This window comes from Cottoperca gobio, chromosome 19, assembly GCF_900634415.1.
Source record: "Cottoperca gobio chromosome 19, fCotGob3.1, whole genome shotgun sequence".
In the NCBI taxonomy this organism is placed as follows: domain Eukaryota; kingdom Metazoa; phylum Chordata; class Actinopteri; order Perciformes; family Bovichtidae; genus Cottoperca; species Cottoperca gobio.
Genome location: NC_041373.1, coordinates 5,715,215 through 5,736,646, shown reverse-complemented (window position 1 = coordinate 5,736,646; position 21,432 = coordinate 5,715,215). Strand labels below are relative to the sequence as shown.

Here is a 21,432-nt window from a genome sequence, read left to right as displayed (position 1 = left end):
GGAGCAATCAAATCCAAGATCAAGTAAACAAGACATAAAGTCTGACCTGACATTTAATCCCAACTTTTCAGTACTTAACAGTTTGATACTGAGGTTTGCTACTTCAGACTCATCCTCAAGCTAAGTTGTATTTTTCTCTTCATTCATAAGGAAGTTGGAGCCTCGGTGAGCTGTTATGTTGGCAGAGGTTGCCTCACACCAAAGCCAGGACATTGTGTCATAGCACTTTTTAGACATGTAAACAGGAAATGGGCTCAGTAAAGTGCCTCCCTTGGATCACCTACTTAGTAGCATTGTGGGGAATGTGTAAGAGGGTGACTTGATACAAAAGAAACCGTTGGATCTTCTCCGTGGGGATCAAGACTGCCATGAAAAGTTTAACAATTTCAAGAAGTAGCCGTTACAAATTTAATATAGCCTTTTTTTTACTGGCACAAATAAATGAATAAGTAACATACTAAATAACTAAATAAGTCAAATATACTCTGTCATGATGTGAGTGACTTACCTTTTGCAGATAGAGAATTAGCCCTTTTAGGATGGTATAGAAGGTCTTCCAGCCTCTCTTCCCTCTTGGTGCTGTGAGGGCGAGAAGAAGTGTTAACGTCTCACCTGTAGTTACAGATATATATAAACAATGTCACACACAATGTCATTTTCCCTCCAAGTCCAAAAATATGTTTTTCTTTAGCTGACTTGATAGAAGAAATGAGTGACAATATAATATTCCCATCGAACAGCTCGCTCTTTAATATTTTTTTCTTTTCTTTTCTTTTTGGTTAAAAAGGTGAACCCATGTTCAATTGTAAATAATAAACGCTAATGTTATAAAATAAAACCCTCTGGAAGCGTTATCAAACGTACTGCTTTCTTTGTTTTACTATGAGAGTGCACAATACAATGTCAAATGCTTTTACAAAATATATATAAAAGACATGATCTGGTTAATTAATTATAATTAATTAAACGCAAATTATATAATATTATTGAATGTTTGTGAAATCTATTTATTGACTTACCAACCTTATTGTACAGAGTGAATTTACCAACAGACCCCTCTGACAGTCAGTTGTGTATGTAAATAGAAGGTTAAATAGTCCATTTTCAACAGGTTTTGTATCGTTGCGATGTGAGTGAAATGAGCTCACACATACCGGCAATAATAATAAAACAATTTAATGATTTCTAATTCCCTCTTTTGATATTTCTATCCAATGCTTGTGCCATGTGCCACGACAATGTAATGTTTTTGAGTTAAAATATCTTTATTTGGGGGCATTTCTCAGCAAATATTGATATATATGATTCATTTAGATGAATTAATCACAAAGCATGTAATTAGATTCATTTATTTATTTGCTTAACAGCCCTAATATAAATATGAATACAAATGACAAATATTTAAAATTTCAAGGCCACTTAGTTGGCAAACTCAATTTCCGCTTAATTAATTGGATTAATTTAATCAACTTTAGTGTGAATTAAAGCACCATACTGTACATGTCCAGGAGGCAGGGAACACATTAAATGAGGGTTTATTCAAAGATATAGATCACAACATCATGGCAGGAGGTTCTTATCATGGAGGTATTAAAGATAGCGTAATACTGCATTCAAAGACAGAGCCTTTTTCTTTTTGCCTTTTGTCTTTAACTACAACTGAACTTTATTGTCGGAGCAGCTAACACAGTAAAGCCAGTGTGGGGGTTTGGCGGTTTGCAGGTGAGAAGACGTCCAACTGTCTAATTACAAACTTTATTTCAAATATATTTCTATGAGTGTTTCGGCAGAATTGCTATTCTTGGTGCAAGCCGGACACAAGTGGCTGAAATTACAGTTTTTTTGACAAGTTTTAAAGTAAGATGCCAATGCAGTATTTCAGATGTGTCTAAAATAGTCTAAATACTTAACACTAAAGAACTGAAGAGAGCTGTGTTAACAGTACAGTGCACGCTCTGCATTATTGGAGAATAACATTTTAGGTAAAAGAAGATGGCTAATCTCAACTGAACACACTTTATCCGTCTTTTTCAACCGTTTTTATTTTTGTTACCTGATCCAATCTATGGCTGTTAACTTTTGTCTCAATGTTTTATTGTTTCATTTAAAATAGAAACTTGCTGGACTATATTGTAGATTGTTCCTTTTTTTTGGATTGGAAGATGAATAATGTCAACTGAGCACATTTTTTCTGCTGATGATGATCATGTGTAGCGCTGCAACTAATGATTATTTTCATTAACGATTAATCTGCCAATTATCTTCTAAATTAATTGATTTATCGTTTGGTTTATAAAATGTCAGAAAATTGTGGAAAATGTCCAAGGTGATGTATTGAATGTTAAATGTCTTGTTTTGTCAGTCCAAAACTCAAAGGTATTCAGTTTAAATATGAATCCAAGAAGTAGAAAATCTCCATATTTGAGACTGAAAACATAATTTTCCGCCATTTTTGCATGAAGAATTACTTTAACGATTAATCGATTAACAAAATCACTGGCGATTACTTTTCGGTTGATCGACTAATCGATTGTTTCTAATCATGTGATGTGATCAAAGGCTCCATAACTGCTACTAAATGGACCTTGAGGTAAGATTGTTTTGCTGTGTCGGAGGGCGAGAGTGAAGTTTCAAACTGGAGAGGGGAAAAGTAAAAGAAAAGGGTCAGAGGCTTCGTACTTCTCTTGCCGTCTGAGTCTGCGTGGACTTTGCGGACGAGGAATCCGTTCTTGTACAGCAGTGACCCGGAGGGCTGCGTCTCATCTGTCAGGGGCTTCCCACTGCTGCCCTCCGCCTTCACCGATCTGGAGGCGGTGGAGTCACACAGGCTGTCCCCGAGCTCCGAAAAGGACTTCCGCAGCTCTTCTTCGTCGCTATGGAGACAAAAAAAAAAGAGAATGAAAATGAAAAAACAGATCCCATGGTGATCAACACTTATGTGTCATGTCTCATTAGCAATGCGAATAAACACATCATCATTCATCCTGTCCATTTGCTCTCACTCTGTGCTTGTTACAGGACAACAGGTCCAGATATTTCACACACTTACTGTACTGGGAAACTTTTCATTTCATGCAGAACACATGAGTAATATCCAACGTCCACGGCTGGTGTCTTGGCAGAGCTTTTTGTTGCACAAGACATTTACAAAGCATCATGTATCCGGGGGGAAACCTGAGTGAATGAAGCTACCTTCAAAGCTTTAACCGTGTTTTCCTGCTCCGGTTTTCCTGAGAAGCACTCCCCTTGATCAAAAAGTACCACAGCTAAAAAGTGACACCATCTATTTTTCCAGCTTTGAGGTGAAAAACAAGGGCATCTTTACCCAGGGGGGGTCGACTCCTCTCAGAAATACAGACGCATAAATGTTACTCTTCCTCCTCATGAAGCCTCATAGAGCTGAGGAAGGGTATGAAACAAAAGGTTTTACAGACTTACAAAGAAAGGATTAATGTATAGAGCTTTTTTACCATCTTTATTTAAGAGCGTGTTTTTTGATTTGAGAACATGCCTTCTTGAGTTCCTTGCACTCAGATAAATTGTTCCTTGCACTCAGATATATTGTTGGTTGCACAGATTTCCTGCGCTCCAGCTTCAGCCCTTCTCCTCACACACAGGCTGCTTCTGTATGCACGTGAATGTATGTTGTATGTTCTGCTTTTGGATTTCTCCTCTGTTCTTGGATTGTTTGTGCATTAACCCTGTCAAAACTCCCCAAATGATCCCTACCTCGTTGTGGGTGCGTTTGCTTTACTTTTAGACGGTCCCAGACGGGCATTTACTCTTTAATACATCCATGGTCTGCACGCATTAAGCTATCTCGCTTGCTGTACCTATAATTAAGTAATTAAAGTTCCCTTTCAAGCTTAAACTGAACATACTCATGCTGAAAAATATGTTCAGTCTCAGCTGGCTTGATGCAAAGTTAACATTAGCTCTGTAGCACTACGCTATGTTTTTCCAATAGTGAGTGAGGACTGGGTGCAGTGGTGTACAATGTTATTGTCTGTGGTATTCCTGTTGCCTATTGCAGTAGTGTGCTGCTGTAGTCGTAAAACACCTAAAACGGCTTGTGTTGCACTGACTGGCGTCACTCCCCATCAGCATAAACCAATTCTCACTGGTATATACAAGCTAACTGTAACTTTCTTTACTGAGCGACATCACCGTTTATTTCCCTGTAGCATAATATAATAGCTAATTCAACGGGAGGCCAAAGTAGCTATTATCGTAAAAGAAAAAGTATGGGTGTTGATATATGTATATTTATTTATTTATATTTAATTGTCATTTTATTCCAAAAGTCGTAAAAACAAAGCCAGGGAACTACAGTACATATAATAACGCCTTGGAGGCGGAAGGGGAGGAATGAACCTGGTTAAAGAGTAACCGCCCGTCTGGTATGCTCTAAAAGTAAAGCAAACGCACCCACAACGAGACAAGGATCATTTCATTGGTCAACACTACACCTGGTATTCTATTGTTTGGGGAATTTTGACAGGATTTTTGCAAAAATCCAAGAGCAGAGGTTTCTCGCGCACACAAAAGCAGCCTGAGTGTGAGGAGAAGGACTAAAGGTGAAATGCAGGAAGTCTGTGCAAGCAACAATATATCTGAGTGCAAGCAACAATATATCTGAGTGCAAGCATGCAGTTTCAGCAGATGAAGAGTACATCTATGCTCCAGCAGGGACTGTGTGAGTGTGAGGGCATGGTTTTTGGGGAAAGCATTACAAAATCTGAACGTGAAATCAAGGAGGCATGTTCTCAAATTGAAAAACACGCTCTTAAATAAAGATAATAAAAAAGCTCTATATTAATGGTGCTAACAATACTTTATAGCAGTGTAATACAGACAATACAACAAACAATCTCAGTCTTATTTTATAAGCCAACATGATTGACAATTCCTTAAAATGCTCAGAATGAGTGGAAATGTGAACATCTACATTTCCTTGTCAGCTCTATCTGCAGAGGAAGACTATATCTTATTTATTTGTGCCTGCAAATGAAATGTTGTTCATATGGAAGACATCTAATAGACACCATGTTAGCATCTTTCCTCATTTATCAAAAATCCTTACTTTGACTATTTTTCCATGCAATCTAAAATGCTATACGTAGTGCTGTTAGACACTTCACTGAAGTAGGTCAGTGCCAGATTTCAAGACTTTACATCAATCAGAAGAAATGGTGTGGCATTTCCTGTTTAATGAGGGATTCTCATTGAAATACAGGAGACTCTCTTTGAACAACCTACTTCCATCACTACAATCAACCTCTACATTATCAATATTCAAAAATCTGAAAAGTACTTAATTAGCAGAGATTTCATTATAATGCGTCTCAACTTGCAAACGTAAACTTCTGTGTAAATTGCACACTTCTATAAGAAGTCCAGAGAAGTCTTCTCTTGAAACTATGATGAATTATGTAATCTTTGTCTTTATCTTTCATTCTGTTTGAAGTATGACTATTGTTATCTAATAGGGAAAGTTCTAATCTGTGTTCAAACTTTTTCTTAAATTGTCACTGTCTTTTTATATACGTGTATATGTGCAAATAAATAAATAAAATAAATAAGGGTTAGTTAGTATGAAAGATCTGTGTTGTAGTAAACATACTATTATTTTCATTTAAAAAAAGTATTAGTCTGAAACTGGAGCACTGACACATCTCAGAATATAATGTGATTTACCAGACTCCATTCTTTATTAAAGTGAGTTTTCAGGCTGAGAGTTGTTGCTTGAAGTTTCTGTGCAGATCGCTCATTAGAAACAGGCCTCGAGGAGCCATCTCTGTAAATGAGGATTGTGATGAGCTGCTGAGTTCTGTCTCACTTTGACTGCAGCTTTATTACTACTCTCGCGTGTGTGTGTGTGTGTGTGTGTGTGTGTGTGTGTGTGTGTGTGTGTGTGTGTGTGTGTGTGTGTGTGTGTTTTCCCCAAAACATGTTTCTTTATGTTCATCTTTTCTAACTCTTTCACTTTCTACACCAACAGTGAATTCATATTTTTGTTTAGATGATGAAAGACTTGCATTGTAATCTTTATTTCTTACCCTATTTAATTTAGTTTAAAATATTGTATTCATGTCTCCTTTTAAATTTTGTTTTGTGTTTTATCTATTCCATTATTGCCCTTTTTAAACATTTATCATCCATTTTACTGTATATTTATATTATTTATATGTATATTAGCTTTATTTTTATTATTACTGTTTTATTACAATTTTTATACCTTTTATCATTCATTTTTTATTATTTTGTAATCTTAGATTTTTATTCTAATGTATATTCTTGTTTTCTTGTCTATATCCTTTTTTATTTCTTACATGTTGTATTACTCTTTTATAAGCATTTTAAATGTCTTATCCTCCATTTTTGTATTTATCTTAAATATTGTTGTCCACTAACACCTGTTTCTAAAACAATTTATTTTATGTTTTGTCATTCATTTTTCAGCATTTCTTTTCATCTGTTTGTTAAAATCACTATAAATTTCAGTTTTTGAGTCCAAATAAAGATAACTATTTGAATATATATTAAATTTGTGTATGTTTTGTATTTGAAACACACAGACAATTACACATAACTACAGCAGGGCTAATCCCATTCTGCTCTCAATAAGCCCTCACAATGCACTGTATGCATTATTTGAATGTTTTTTAACGGGATTTGTCACATTAGGAGATGATAGATGCTTTGGGCAACAACACCGTCTCTGCATCTGCCTGGTGAGGTAACACGGCAATTCCACTTGTTACCTCACCAGGCGGCACCCATGCAAAAGTTCAGCCCGAAAATAGAAAAATGGCTGAATGCCGAACCCCCCCGAGACCACGCTATGAGTAACCAACAGAACATAACAGCAGTTAACCCCGTGCAGGAGCCAGAGCGAGAAAAGGGTAGGAAGAGACGGAGCCAATGAGCATGCAGCCTGTTGCCTGGTAACTGCTGGCCTGCCTGAATCCCATTCTACACAGAGACAAAGTGGAGAGAAGATGGAGAAGGGGGGGGGGGGGGGGGGAGAGAGAGGTTGGAGGAGAGAGAGAGAGAGAGAAGTGAGGAGACAGAGACAGAAGAGGGGGGAGAGAAAAGACAAAGCAGATCCTTCTCAGATGGCAGAACATTATCCACAATAACATGAGTGAGAAGTGGAGGGGAAGAAAAAGGAAGGAAAGGATGAAAGAAGAAATTAAAGTAATGAATAGAAAAAAGAAGAAAGAAAGGAGAGGAAAGACAGGAAAAGAAAGAGATGGAAATAATAATTAAGAGAAAGGAGAGGAAAATGAAAACTGAAGGAAGGAAAGGAAAGGTTACGAAAAGAAAGGAAAGGAAGAAAGAAAGGAGAAAGAAATGGAAAGGAAATTAATAAAATGAAAAAAATAAAAAAAATAAAAAAATTAAAAAAAGCAAAAGAAAGTTGAGGATCGGGGAAGAGAGGAGAGGAAAAGACAGGTAAGGAAAACTGAAGAAAGGAAAGGTTATGAAAAGAAAGAAAAGGAAAAAGAAAAAGAGAGGAAAGGAAAAGAAGAAGAAAGAAAGAGAGGAGAGGAAAGGAAAAGAAGAAGAAAGAAAGAGAGGAGAGGAAAGGAAAAGAAGAAGAAAGAAAGAGAGGAGAGGAAAGGAAAAGAAGAAGAAAGAAAGAGAGGAGAGGAAAGGAAAAGAAGAAGAAAGAAAGAGAGGAGAGGAAAGGAAAAGAAGAAGAAAGAAAGAGAGAGAGAGAGGAGGAGGAAAGGAAGAAGAAGAAAGAAAGAGAGGAAAGGAAAAGAAGAAGAAGAAAGAAAGAGAGGAGAGGAAAGGAAAAGAAGAAGAAGAAAGAAAGAGAGGAGAGGAGAGGAAGGAAAGAAGAAGAAGAAAGAAAGAGAGGAGAGGAAAGGAAAAGAAGAAGAAAGAAAGAGAGGAGAGGAAAGGAAAAGAAGAAGAAAGAAAGAGAGGAGAGGAAAGGAAAAGAAGAAGAAAGAAAAGAGAGGAGAGGAAAGAAAAAGAAGAAGAAAGAAAGAGAGGAGAGGAAAGGAAAAGAAGAAGAAAGAAAGAGAGGAGAGGAAAGGAAAAAAAGAAGAAGAAAGAAAGAGAGAGAGAGAGAGAGAGAGAGAGAGAGAGGAAAGGTAAGGAAACACAAAGAACCTAAAGGAAAGGAGAGAACAGAATAAGACAGGTAAGGAAAATTAAATAAAAGAAAGGTAGGATAAGGAAAAGGAGAGGAAATAAAAGGAAGGAGAACAAAATGTAAAGGAGTTAAAGGGGAGATGTGATTGTGAGAGGAGAGGAAAAAAAAATCCAAGAATGAAAAGAAAAGACAAAGAAGGGAAAATGCAAATTAAAGCAATGAAATGAGAATAAAAGAAAAGGAATGAATGAAACTAAGAGAAAAAACAGACGGGAAAAAACAAAAAAGGAATAATGGAGAGAAAGAAAAAAAAGAACTAGAGAAAATAGAGAAAGGAAAAGGTGTGTCTATGAAATATAGTGACAAGACGGCTGAACAGGTTGGCCAGCTGAAAGAAGTGCATGCTGGATCCTTTGTGCTGATGTTGCTGCATCAATAAACCAATGGAAACAGATTTGCTGTGTTTCACCTGTGACACTGACAAAACACTCAAAACACAGTGAAGTGAAAGAGGACATTAATAACACAAGGTAAAGCATTTCCTTCTTCAGAGGCTGCAGTTTTACCTTTATATCAAACTGAAAGTTACTTATTTTAAAGAGGATGTAAATGTACAATCTAATATGTCATACACTCTCTAGTGTCCAATAAAGCTAAATATCGTTTGTGGATATAGCTGCTAATAGAATACGTGATTTTGGTACAGATGCCAAAAACATTATTTATTCTTTCCCTCGATACGTAACAAGATATACTTATTTTCGCTTAACAAAAGAAGCCAAAGTTATCAAAAAATGCTTTCTAAACACAAGCAGATGTACATGATGTCTTCGTAAAAAACTGGCTGAAACCGTTTGATTGAAATATGGAACTGATTGATTTTTTTTAAACAATATTAGGAATTTGACTGTGTTAATGATGTAATATTATAGATTAAGTATATAAAGTAATTAAAACTAACCCCACATTTACCAGCTCCAACATTAAAGTGACAAACACAATAATGCATAAATAATTATAATCTAGTTATTTTAGGTATATTTGATGGTAAACCTTTTTTACTTTTACTTCAGGACTTTTGCCTGTAACTGAGTATTTTGACACTGTAGTATTGCTAGTTTTACTGGATTAAAAGATCTGAATACTTCTTCCATCACTTGATATTACCAAAAAAAACTATTGATGAACTAAAGTTTATTGTGATATGATGCAAGTCGATGGCGCACATACTGCAGGTGAGAGGTGGCGGCAGCAGAAGACAATAGCAAGACAGGATGAGCGGTGCGGTGAGAGAGGAGAAAAGGAATTAGCAGAATGAAAGGAATAATAGAGCAGATGGGGTCTTGTCTGTGCCCCATCACTCATTTCATCTACTCCACACTGCACTCATCATATCATACCATATCATATCATAATTCTAAAGAAGCGTATTTGCGCCAGATGTAAGGGGTAAAAATTAGAGAAGGAAGACGTTTTATTATTTTGAATTTCAAGAACAAAGTGGAAAAGAGAATAAATTGAAAAGTTGAGAATAAAGTCGTATTGATGAGAATAAAGTCGATATTACATTACAGGTCATTTAGCAGACGCTCTTTTCCAGAGCGACTTACTGTGAACTAACTACAGGGACAATCTCCCTGGAGAAGCTGAGGGTTAAGTGCCTTGCTCAGGGGCACAATGGTGGCAGCCTGGTGATGAACTTGGCAATGTCGAAATATAAAGAATAAAGTCCAAATGTTGACAATAAAGTTGAAATGTCGATAATAATGTCGTAATGTTGAGAATCAAGTCGAAATGTCCTGAATAAACATTGCACTTTCAGAGAATAATTCAAACTATGCCTGGCCTTAATACTCTTCCCTATAAATCCTGCCCTGTCTCTATCCACAGATCTCCCTGTGTCTCCGACTTGTTGCGTCTCTTTCAGTGCACAATGCCCACCACAACCACCACCACCTCTCTCCCTCTCTTCGCTCTCCACCCCCGCTCCTCAATGAGGAAGCATGTGTGTACTGTATATGTGTGTGTGTGTGTGTGTGTGAAGAACATGTGGGTGCATCCAACTGCACCGTTGAGAGAGTGGCCGTGTCTTTTCTCTGTGGGGGTGTGAAATAACATCCATCGCTGTGTGTTTTGCATTGTGTTAAAATACTGCGCACACACACAGACAACACACACACACACACACACACACAACACACACACACACACCACACACACACACAATCAACACACACACACACACACCACACACCACACACACAATCAACACACACACACACACACCACGCACACACACACACACACACACACACACCACACACACACACACAATCAACACACACACACACCACACACACACACACACAATCAACACACACACACACATCACACACACACACACACACCACACACACACACAATCAACACACACACACACACATCACACAACACACACACACACACACACACACACACACACACACACACACACACACACACACACACACACACACCCACACACCTGTAATGAGATGTACATATTGTTTTAGATTCCACATCCAAGTATCCATATAATCACAGCATATGGTTTGTTTTAATAAATCAATGCTGGGTCTATATATAGAAGAGAAAGTTTCTATTTGCACTACAATTTAAAAATGATACACTGTTATGTGTGTAGATTTGTATGTATGTAATTGTATATGTTAATTGTAACTTATTTCTTTCTTACTTGATCCTTTTATATTGTTTGATATATTTTATTGTTTATATTCTATTCTAATCTGCAACACAGACCTGGAATAATTTCCTATATGATATTAGACTCGACTCAAAACATTTGCATTTTTACTGCCTACTCTGCCCTATAATGACTTAAACATTATCTTTGCAGCTTAGCTTTTAAATAGCCTTCATTTGACCTGGATGGTGAGGTTTTCTCCTTATCTTTTGTCTGATTGTGAATATATAATCTTTATTGTATTTGTATTGTTCTGTAAAGCCCTTTGAATTGCCCCAGCATATGAAATGTGCAATACAAATAAAGCAGCCTTGTCTAATAATATCTGTTTATACATTTTCTGTGTGTAGCATGAAGTTGTTCATCAAATACTTGAAATCCATTTTAATTCTAATATTCTAATAAAATCTAATAAACATTTTATATTTATGATTCTTGAGTTTTGCAGTACTTAGTATACCAAGACAAATTACTTGAAGCCTATGTGAAAACCTACTTGGCAATAAACCTGTTTTTCTATAATATAATATAGTATAATACACATTATTGTGCTGTGATTACAATCTGCAAACTGCAAACACACAAACCGATGGCAAACATTTCCCAGCAAGATAAACCAAAGCAGCATTTGCGGCCACAGAATCGATAAACAACTGAAGTGTATCCGTCACAGGGTGTTGAGATCTCAGTGAGTTAGCGAGTGAAAAAAATGTCCTCTCTCTGTGTGATGAAATATGCATCAACTAAGCAAGTAGGGTGTGAAAGTGGTGGCAGAAGTGACACTGTGCTCTGCTACCAAACACGGTTTTCAAAGCAGAACTCAGAATGTACTCTATTTTCAATGATCTCGGTCGACTGAAATATTAAAAATGTGCAAATCTCTGCTACCGAAGATGTAAAAACCACACTGCTCTGGGCTGAATCTCTTCATCTGTAATTACTTTTGGTTTGGAGGTGGATTCTCTATTCGCTCGGTGGTGTTTATGTCTCTAAAAAATGACATCTTTTCTATCCCCACGCGGCCTCTTATGTGGTGGCAGTGTTTAAATAGCTGTCTATATGTCAGCGGAGATGTTTGAACTGGATTGCCTGGCTCTCTGTGGATCTCCTCCTCGATCTGCTCCTCTGACCACTTTTTACCCGGCTGCTTCGGGAGCGCTGCTGCAGCTATTTCTGGAGAGATGGTGGGAGGCTGTGTTCACACCTTTGTACAGGATGCAGGTAAAGAGCCATTTAAAGAGTCTCTCTCGCTCTCTTAGTCATTCTCTTTCTGTTTTTTTTTGTTCACATTCACATGTACAGAAGCCAACGTGCACACAAATATATTTTCGTGTGTACATTTGTACATTAGTATATCCATCTGGTACCGTGTCTGTTTGCTGCTGAGAGAACACAGGGAGGAAAGAGCAATGCGGTAGCTACGGAGTCGTATCCATGGTGCCGTAACTATGGCAACAAAGCTTGAAAAGCTAGTGACTTAATTGGCATCTCCGAGGCGCTCTGCAACTGTGATCGAGAATAGCAACCCTTGACACACTAATGTTTCCTTCACATGCCAGACAACACTCACGTCATTAATAAAGATGCTAAACAGGTTAATCAATATCCATTATTGTTTCCTGCCCTTCAGGACAATGTGCCTCTGTGTGTGTGTGTGTGTGTGTGTGTGTGTGTATGTGTGTGTGTGTGTGTGTGTGTGTGTGTGTGTGTGTGTGTGTGTGTGCTAGATAATGCCTCATTTGCATATTTAATCATATCATTTCAGAAAACTTGTAATACAAAAAATTATTGTCTTAATGTAAGTAATCAACTGGGGAAGTTTCCTGGTGATATCTATTAGTTCAAATGTTTTACTCATATTCACCTGTAGTGTCTCCCCTTAAATGTGTTTGAGTTAATCATTGTCGAGGCAAAGGACAGGAACAGATTCACAGAGGAGGAGAACAATGAAATAAATGTATTTCAAGGTGAATAATAAGCATAAAATGACTTACAGTGTCCATTGCAGCTTCTGATTCTTGATTGAGTTATAGAGAGCCTGCAGAGGAAAACAAGAACATCACATTTTCAGACAAATAGCAGCAATGTTCAGCTGTCTGATCAGATATTACAGCATTGGGTGGGCAGGTATATTATGGTTTTCAAAGAAAGCAGCACAGTAAGCAAGCCCGGCTTCATTCAATAAATTGTACTCAGAGAAAATGTCATCCCTTTTCACGCTGCTCAAACAGCCCTTTGCCTGAGCTTAACTCACACTGTATTCCCGAATCATTAGTTGATTAATTGATTAATCAAAAAGACCACCTTAAGATTTGCTTATATATTATTATAAATGACAAGATATTTTTAATAGAACTGTAGGTTTTAATAAGGAACAGGAATAATTCAATGAATCAAAAAAGAGGAGACAGATTAATCAATCCAACACTCAACAGTTGCACTTTGGAGGATCTGTTACTTCAGTATGGGAGCTCTAACACCAATGGTCGAACATTTAATCTGCTCTGTTTCCTGTTTTTAATTGATAACGAGTTAATTGTATTTGTATTTCTGGAGATCACAAGTTATTCATCTTGAAATAAAAAAAATCTGTTTTCCTAAAATAACAATATATAGGCCTATTACGTTTAATTTATGAAACATTGTTTCTTATGATCTCAAATGAATTATGTCATTACCTCGAGAAAATGAACATTCCTATAAAATCTTTCGAGAAAATCCATCAAATGAAATGCCTGATGAATCAAATCATAACTTGTATCAAAATTCATAGTGCCATAAAGCAATTCCGTTAAATGATTTGCAGCATTAGTCTAATTAAACCAGACACAGTATTACTGTACAGGCATGGATTCCCTCTGTAAAGTTAGCTACGTACTGTATATCTGCATGTATTCTTCATTTCTACATCATTCTTGATGTTTCTTCAAATCCAAATCGAACTTGTATGTAATTCATCTTTATTTCTCTTTTTTGCACCAGTTTTTATCTCTTTCCTGGGGTTATTGTTTCCACTGTCGGGAGAAAAACACTCTTTTAATTTCATTATCATCATACTCCAAACGAAAACAAATCACAGCAGGGAGGGAGAATAAAAGAGTCTAATGAGGGATCTGGTCAGGGCTGCAGCTCTGCTTTTGAATGGCTTTAGACACGCAGCACTTGCCTTCAACTTCCTACAGAACCTGCAACACTTTACAGACACTGCAGACCGGACAGCATGAAGCCGCCAGACTGAGGCAGTGGATGCAGCTGATAGGCAGCGGTGACAGCAGAGGTGATGGAGAGGACACTTAAAGGCCCTTCATCACCACCTCGTTCACCTCTGAATTCTTTGCAGACCAGCACCATACGTCGTGTCCAACTACAACCATAATTGCCACGTGAGGGTAAGAAACCTCACACTCAGCTAGAATCGATTATTTCCTATTACATTCCTTTGATTAAAGCGCTGCCAGTAATGGTCTTCACTTGGATTCTGCTGTCTTAGACTTCCAACCTATTATAAATATGATTTTGTTGCATTGTGACTTTTAGTCAAATGAAATTGGATTTATAATGGGGTTTAATTTGGCATGCCTAATCAGGTTCATTTCCAGAGTTTTCTTTGAATCAGAAATATTCCCATGAATATTATCGACCATTACAGATGTTTGTTCTAGTTTCCAAATATGCTCTACTGTAAAAGTCTTAGCATTCAAACTATGTTTCAAACTTAATGTGCTCGTACATTTTAGTAATCACAGACAAGAAATACAGCTGAGCTTCCCAGAGTCGGCCGATTTCAAAGTGGAAGACAAACTGCTTCTGTAGCACAAATCAGGTCCACATCAAATATTAAGGGTGAATTTGTAAGCTGTAAAAAGCTTACTGATTTGCCACAACAGCAACATATATTGTGGCTACACAAGTGAAGAAAGCTGTTAGAGCTGTGGCTAGAAGGTTTCACCCTGCAACCAAATGATGTTTCCTTAATTAGGTTTATAAAATGTTCAAAACTAAAAAGGTGAGGTTATTAAAGGAATAGTTCATCCAAAAACATTAGAAAATGTATATTTCACCGAAAAAAATCAAAGCATGTCAGTGCAAACAGACTTCGACGGAGGCTGAACGAAAAACCACCTTATCCAAGGGTTCTTTAAATCCAAACACAACTATTGTTACATGCACACAACAAATTCCTTAATGGGAGGATAATCCAAAAATGCTTTGTTCAGCAATAGTTTAAAGAAATTAGTTGCATTTAGATTTCCATTTCAGAAAGATTTTCGGTGGTTTGATAATCTTTTTTTTCTGTCTTTTGTTTGGACTGTTTGCACTGATATGCTTTCATTTTTAAACCTTTTTCTGGGTCCATAGATAGATGGATGGATGGATGGATGGATGGATGGATGGATAGATGGATGGATGGATGGATAAATGGATGGATAGATAAATAGATGGATGGATGGATAGATGGATAAATGGATGGATGGATGGATGGATAGATAAATGGATGGATGGATAGATGGATAGATAAATAGATGGATGGATGGATGGATAGATGGATAGGATAGATAAATAGATGGATGGATGGATAGATGGATGGATAGATAAATAGATGGATGGATGGATAGATAAATAGATGGATAAATGGATGGATAGATAAATAGATGGATGGATGGATAGATAAATAGATGGATGGATAGCTAGATGGATAGATGGATATACTTTATTGATCCCAAGGGAAATTTAGGTAAAGGCCATTTATAATGTTTTTGGTTGAACTTTTCCTTTGAATTGCTTGTTTTGTCGGACAAACATTCCCAAACCTAAAATATATTCAGTTTCTTATCACATAAGACAAAAAAATATATTTTAAAGCTTGAACTAAGCAATGTTTACGGTTTAAAAAATATGTTTAACAATGAATCTGTAAAAAATAATTATTTCTGTAGATTGATTCAGTAATAATTACTTTTAGAATGGTAGTGCACGATGCCATCTTATTTATGTATTTAAGTTTTTCTTGTGATTAATGTATATGTATGCACATGTTTCTATATTTTACCCGAGCCAATGTGGGACAGATTTAGTGAAACTGTGTTACAGCTGAGTTTATTCCTGAAGAATATTTTTCATTTGTACAAAAAAAAAAGAATCACCCCCTTACTATAAATCCTAAGGGAACACAACAGTATCAACAGCAGAGGGACTCTGTGGATTTAAAGATAGAAGAATAAAGAGGGAGGTAAGTAAAACAACTAAAAGGTAGATGGATGGAGGTGCAGTATATATATCAGTCACACTCATTCAGTCTGGAGTCATTGAGACAAGGATGGATGTTCGTCACCTTCACCTACTTGCTTGATCAACGTCACCGAATGGCAGCAAATGAGAGCCATTAGCCTTGAGTGGTTGCTTTACACAACCTGCTGTACTGAGCTGGCAGTCAACCAATCTCCTTCATCAAACGCCCTCCACTCCATATGTGGATGTATACAAACTGATGTTAAATCAATAATAAATACAATAACACAATACTACTTTCAGGATGTGTAAAGCAGTAATGGCTTGTTGTGTAAGGATTATAACTAAAATAAGAGGTGGCGGCAATAAGGAATCCCAAATGAAAACCTAAACCTAACCTTATGAGCTATTATTCAATGTCAGGGGTGGGAACACGTCATTGCAAATCACAGGTAAGTCTCAAGTCTTTGCACTCAAGTCCCAAGTCGAAAAAATGAAGTGGATCGACTTGCTGGGAATGAATAGCGTCACCGGAAATTAATTAATTTGTGGCACACTTTTAAAATAATATATGTTTTAATCTTTGGGCTTGGGGGAAGGTATCAAGTATTTTCGATTATAAAATCTCAAGTCATAGTGATGTTAAAGTCTAAGTCTTTTTGATATTGTCGAATCGAGTCATCAAACAAATCATGTGACTCAAGTCCACACCTCTGTTCTGGTCATGTTGGGTAAGATATCATTTGTTATGTCATGAGATAAAGTATGAAACAATAATTAATCTCTGCATTTGTGGATCAGCAGCAATTTTGTGATGATAAACAATGTGTCTGAATGACGTAACAGGTAATAATCAACAGTTTTCGCTACCTTCCTCCTCTTTCTGGCCTGCGGGTGATTCTGTCCATCCTGAGCCTTCCCCAGCAGGTCTGGAAACACCAGGGGTTTGAGGGAACGTGAGCGTGGGGTTCTGGGATAGCGAAACGGGTCCATCATCCGGAAGTCTCTTCCGTAGCGTACGGTGCAAAGGGATCGTGAGCGTAGGCGCCCTGCTGAGTGCAGGCTGTTAACACCGATCATGCTCAGCAATGACGGAGGTCCAAAAATTGCCGGACATTTAAAATCTGCCAAAAGGTTTCAGTTTATATTTGAAAAGTCCTTCAGAAAATAGGTTGATCCAAAGTGATAAACAGTGTGGAATGAGGTTTGTCGGATCCAGTAGGTGCCGATGTGTTAACAGACAGCTGGAAGTGAATTCAGCTGCTACTGAAAGCAGCCGGTGATCAGCAGAGAGCGCGGAGGGAAGCAATACATCATCAGGCTGCTGTCAGCGCCGATCAGAAGGCATCAAACCCCAACAGTCTCGCCCCTGTGAGTCTTGATCAACGCCCACCAGGCATCACTGGGGTGCCCACATGACGGTGAATTATTGATAAGGCGGCCATGTATTATACATGAAACACACGACTCCTGTGCTGCGACTCAACTCTGCAGGTAACGATAAATCCAGTCCCTTTCTTCCAATGTCAGTGCTTGGGTTGGTCTATGAAGTTTAATGGGAAATAAACTGCAGTTCAAGGCAGTTAAATGTGTAATTTCTCCAGGTGAACACACTCTCTCTACACGACCTCAGCAGGATACGAGCCTCTGCCAAGTTACCCAAAAGGTGACACCTGTCCAGCTGCCACCTTTTAGCGAATGCCAGTGACAATACACCTTAAAACTGCACTCAGGAGGTACACACACAGACACACACACACACAGAAGGACACAAACTGACACTCTCACAGATGGTATGAAACACTGGCAGAGGTGTGAACGGACAGCCAGCATGAAACAGATGGGTGCAAAATGCGGAAATCAAGAGGTAAAATACACACAGAATAAGCTCTTGCTTATATTAACATAGACACACAATTAGCCAAAAACAAAAAAGGGAGATACAAAGGGATGGGAGGGAAGGACAGCCGCCTTCGGACTTCAGAGTAGAAAATCCAAAGAGCACGCTCAATTTCGTCACAAGCCCAAAAATACGATATAAATTAAAGAGAAGAAAATACTTAAACAAAGAGGTGGATGGAGAAGAATCAGAAATTTAGCACCGTATGTTCCTGTTGCTCCCACTGTAAAATGGATACCATCAGTTTTACAGTGACAGTGCTGATTGTCAGATTATCTCACTTCTTCCTCCTGCTCTCTGTCCATGTGTGGAGGTCCGCTGTGATCTGCACTGAGATCCACTTCTGTTGAGAATTTTCTCTCAGACTCTCTTTGGTTTTAGTCCCTTCCCATCGTACGTTAAGCGGTTGTAGGTGTCAGAGGGAAAAAATGCCGTTCTGTTGCTGCGATGTCTCCCATGCCTTCCTCGTCTTCGTGTGTGTGGATGCCTGGTTTATCTATCTGTTGCAATATTTTACGTCCAATCCAGCGCTTGTCTGCTTCCCTTCTCCCCTTCTCCCTCCTGCTGCTGCTGCTGCTGCTGCTGCTGCTGCTGTTGCTGCTGCGAAGGAGGAGGAGGAGGAGGTGGAGGAGGAGGAGGAGGAGGAGGAGAGGAAAGGAGAGGAAAGGAGAGCTGGCTGCCTAAATCGCAGAGCAAAAACGAAGCTGATAGGGACGGTGCTCTTGCTCTCTCTGCCTTCGCTTTGTCAATGCGTACCTCCCTCCCTCCCTCCTTCTCTCAGTCATGGCCAGCAAATCACAGTCTGCCGCTTTTACACACACACACGCACTCACTCATGCATGCACGCACAGCCACACAGACACACAGACACACAGACACACACACACACACACACACACACACACACACACACACACACACACACACATACACACACACACACACACACACACACAGGCAAGGTTACACACACATGCATTCTTTTTAAAAATATACTCGCAATGGCAAATTAGTATTCAGTGGTGGTCTTGTGGGAGAGACTGGTAAGGTGAGAGGAGGAAAAAAACATGGAATATAAATAATTGGCAGCAAAGGGACAATGTGAAAAGGTGTGTAAACCAGGTGTGTGTATTCAGCACTGCTGTGAATTAAAGGAGTAGTTCAACATTTTGGGAATATTTAGCTATCTGTCTGAGACATGAGAAAAAATGTATGTCAGTTTCAGGTTTATGTGTTTAGTACTAGTACACGGTGTTCGGGCATACATCGATAACATTACTTTCCCACCGCCGTTATGCTTTTATTTAACTAGAAATGTAACCCTTTTAGTTCATTTTACTAAATGTAAAATACTAAGCGTGTTATCAATACTTGGTCGGACGATAGATGCTACAATTGTAAGTCTCACAACACGATGCCTGAGGATTTGGTGTTGAAGCGAAAAGCAAAAGCACTTATCTGACAATATCTGACAATATTTCATATTTCAAGCGCTCTACAGATATTGAGCGACAAATATCTTCTCTTGTAAAACGTCCTGTGTAATCGGTAGGACCAATGCTTTCAGGCGTGTATTAACCGGCAGGAAAAGCTCCCAAAATTTCCATTGATTGGGGTGAGGGTGTGGTTAGCCCAGCTTACCATAAAGATGGGGAAACTGCTAGCCTGGCTCTGTCCAAAATATAAAAATACACCTACCTACACCTTAAGCATGTTGTATCTTGTTTGTTTGAACTATCACAGAGAAATGTAAAAATTAGAAATTAGTTATGGAAGGATTTAGATACATGAGCTTTTTATTGGCAACTAATTAAGAACAAACTTTATGTCCAGGATTAATGCTTAAGCTAAATGCTAAATGTTTGCGGACTCTGGCTTTGTACTTTAACCTGCAAAATGTAATTATTTTGGCCACTTGGGGGCTGTAGAAGTGACCTTGTTAGCAAACAGCTGCATGTTTACCACAAATACGGAGCTACAATGGCATTTTGTAGGAATCTTTGTCCGCTTGATGAAGCGGACAAAGGTTTAATATCCACTCTTTTAGTTCTGTTTTGGTCTCCACTAACTCCTGCCAAATATATCTGGCTCTTTAGCTGCTTGACACTGCATAATGTTCACCAGCTAGTCCTTAACTTTGTCTGTTTGTTGTTTGGTGCTACGGCCAAAGACAACACAGTCTACTGGGAGCTTGCAGCTAAAAGACAACACAGCGCAGTTTATCGGGAGTATGCAGCTAAAAGACAACACAGCGCAGTTTATCGGGACTATGTCCCAAAAATGCGCTTAAGACTCTTCAGTTGATCCAAAATGCAGCGGCACGTGTATTGACAAGAACAAGGAAACGGGATCATATTACTCCTGTATTAGCTGCTCTGCACTGGCTCCCGGTAAAATACAGAATAGAATTCAAAATCCTTCTCCTGACTTACAAATCAATTATTGGTGAGGCTCCAGCATATCTTAAAGATCTCATAGTAACTTATAAACCAACTAGAGCATTGCGCTCCCAGACTGCAGGGTTACTTGTACTTCCTAGAGTCTCTAAGAGTACAATGGGAACCAGAGCCTTCAGCTATCAAGCTCCTCTCCAGTGGAACCAGCTTCCAGTTTGTGTTCTGGAGGCAGACACACTCTCCACATTTAAGAGTAGGCTAAAGACTTTCCTTTTTGATAAAGCTTATAGTTAGGGCTGGCTCAGGTTTGCCTTGGATCAGCCCCTAGTTATGCTGCTATAGGCTTAGATTGCCGGGGTACACCTCCCTGCTCTCCTCCTTCTCTTCCTCTCTCCTCCCCTCCCTCTCTTCTTCTCCCTCTCTATCTGTATGCATTTATGTAAATGTATGTTACTAACTCATCATCTGGGCCATCATCCCCAGAATTTCTGTGTCTTTCATGTGGCAGGTTGCCACTGATAAAGGATCAGGATCAGGATCAGCAATCGTGGCTGCGCCTGCTGCCCTGGTCCTGCTGGACAACAGGAAGCCTTTTTGACATTTTCCTGGATTCATCCAAACTTTCTCTTTTTTCAACACAACATTTCTGTCAAATGTTGTATTTGTACTATGTTGTTTATCCTGTACACACGACATCTATTGCACGTCTGTCCGTCCTGGGAGAGGGATCCCTCCTCAGTTGCTCTCCCTGAGGTTTCGTCCATTTTTCCCCCTTTAATTATGGGGTTTCTTTTAGGAAGTTTTTCCTTGTGCGATGCGAGGGTCTAAGGACAGAGGGTGTCGTAACCTGTACAGTCTGTGAAGCACACTGAGACAAATGTATAATTTGTGATATTGGGCTATATATATAAATTTGATTTGATTTTGAAAAGACAACACAGCGCAGTTTACAAGAGACTACAGCTCAAAGACAACACAGCATAGCTTACTGGTGGTCACTAAGGTCACTGCTTCAGAGATTGAAGGAGAAACAACAGAACTGGAAAATCGTTCT

The 21,432-nt window shown here is 38.5% G+C and overlaps 1 protein-coding gene across 5 annotated transcripts in view; it reads right to left on the bottom strand.

The window, feature by feature from the left end:
* The window catches only part of LOC115025048 (PH and SEC7 domain-containing protein 1-like), an 84,303-nt gene that overhangs the window by 9,755 nt on the left and 53,116 nt on the right, over positions 1-21,432 (bottom strand). For all 5 annotated transcript variants that reach the window (XM_029457036.1, XM_029457035.1, XM_029457037.1 and 2 more), the window contains 3 exons: positions 12,848-12,891; positions 2,680-2,873; positions 509-579 (listed from right to left, as the gene is read on the bottom strand). In XM_029457036.1, coding sequence (XP_029312896.1) covers positions 509-579; positions 2,680-2,873; positions 12,848-12,891 — 309 coding nt within the window. The remainder of the gene's footprint in view (positions 1-508; positions 580-2,679; positions 2,874-12,847; positions 12,892-21,432) is intronic.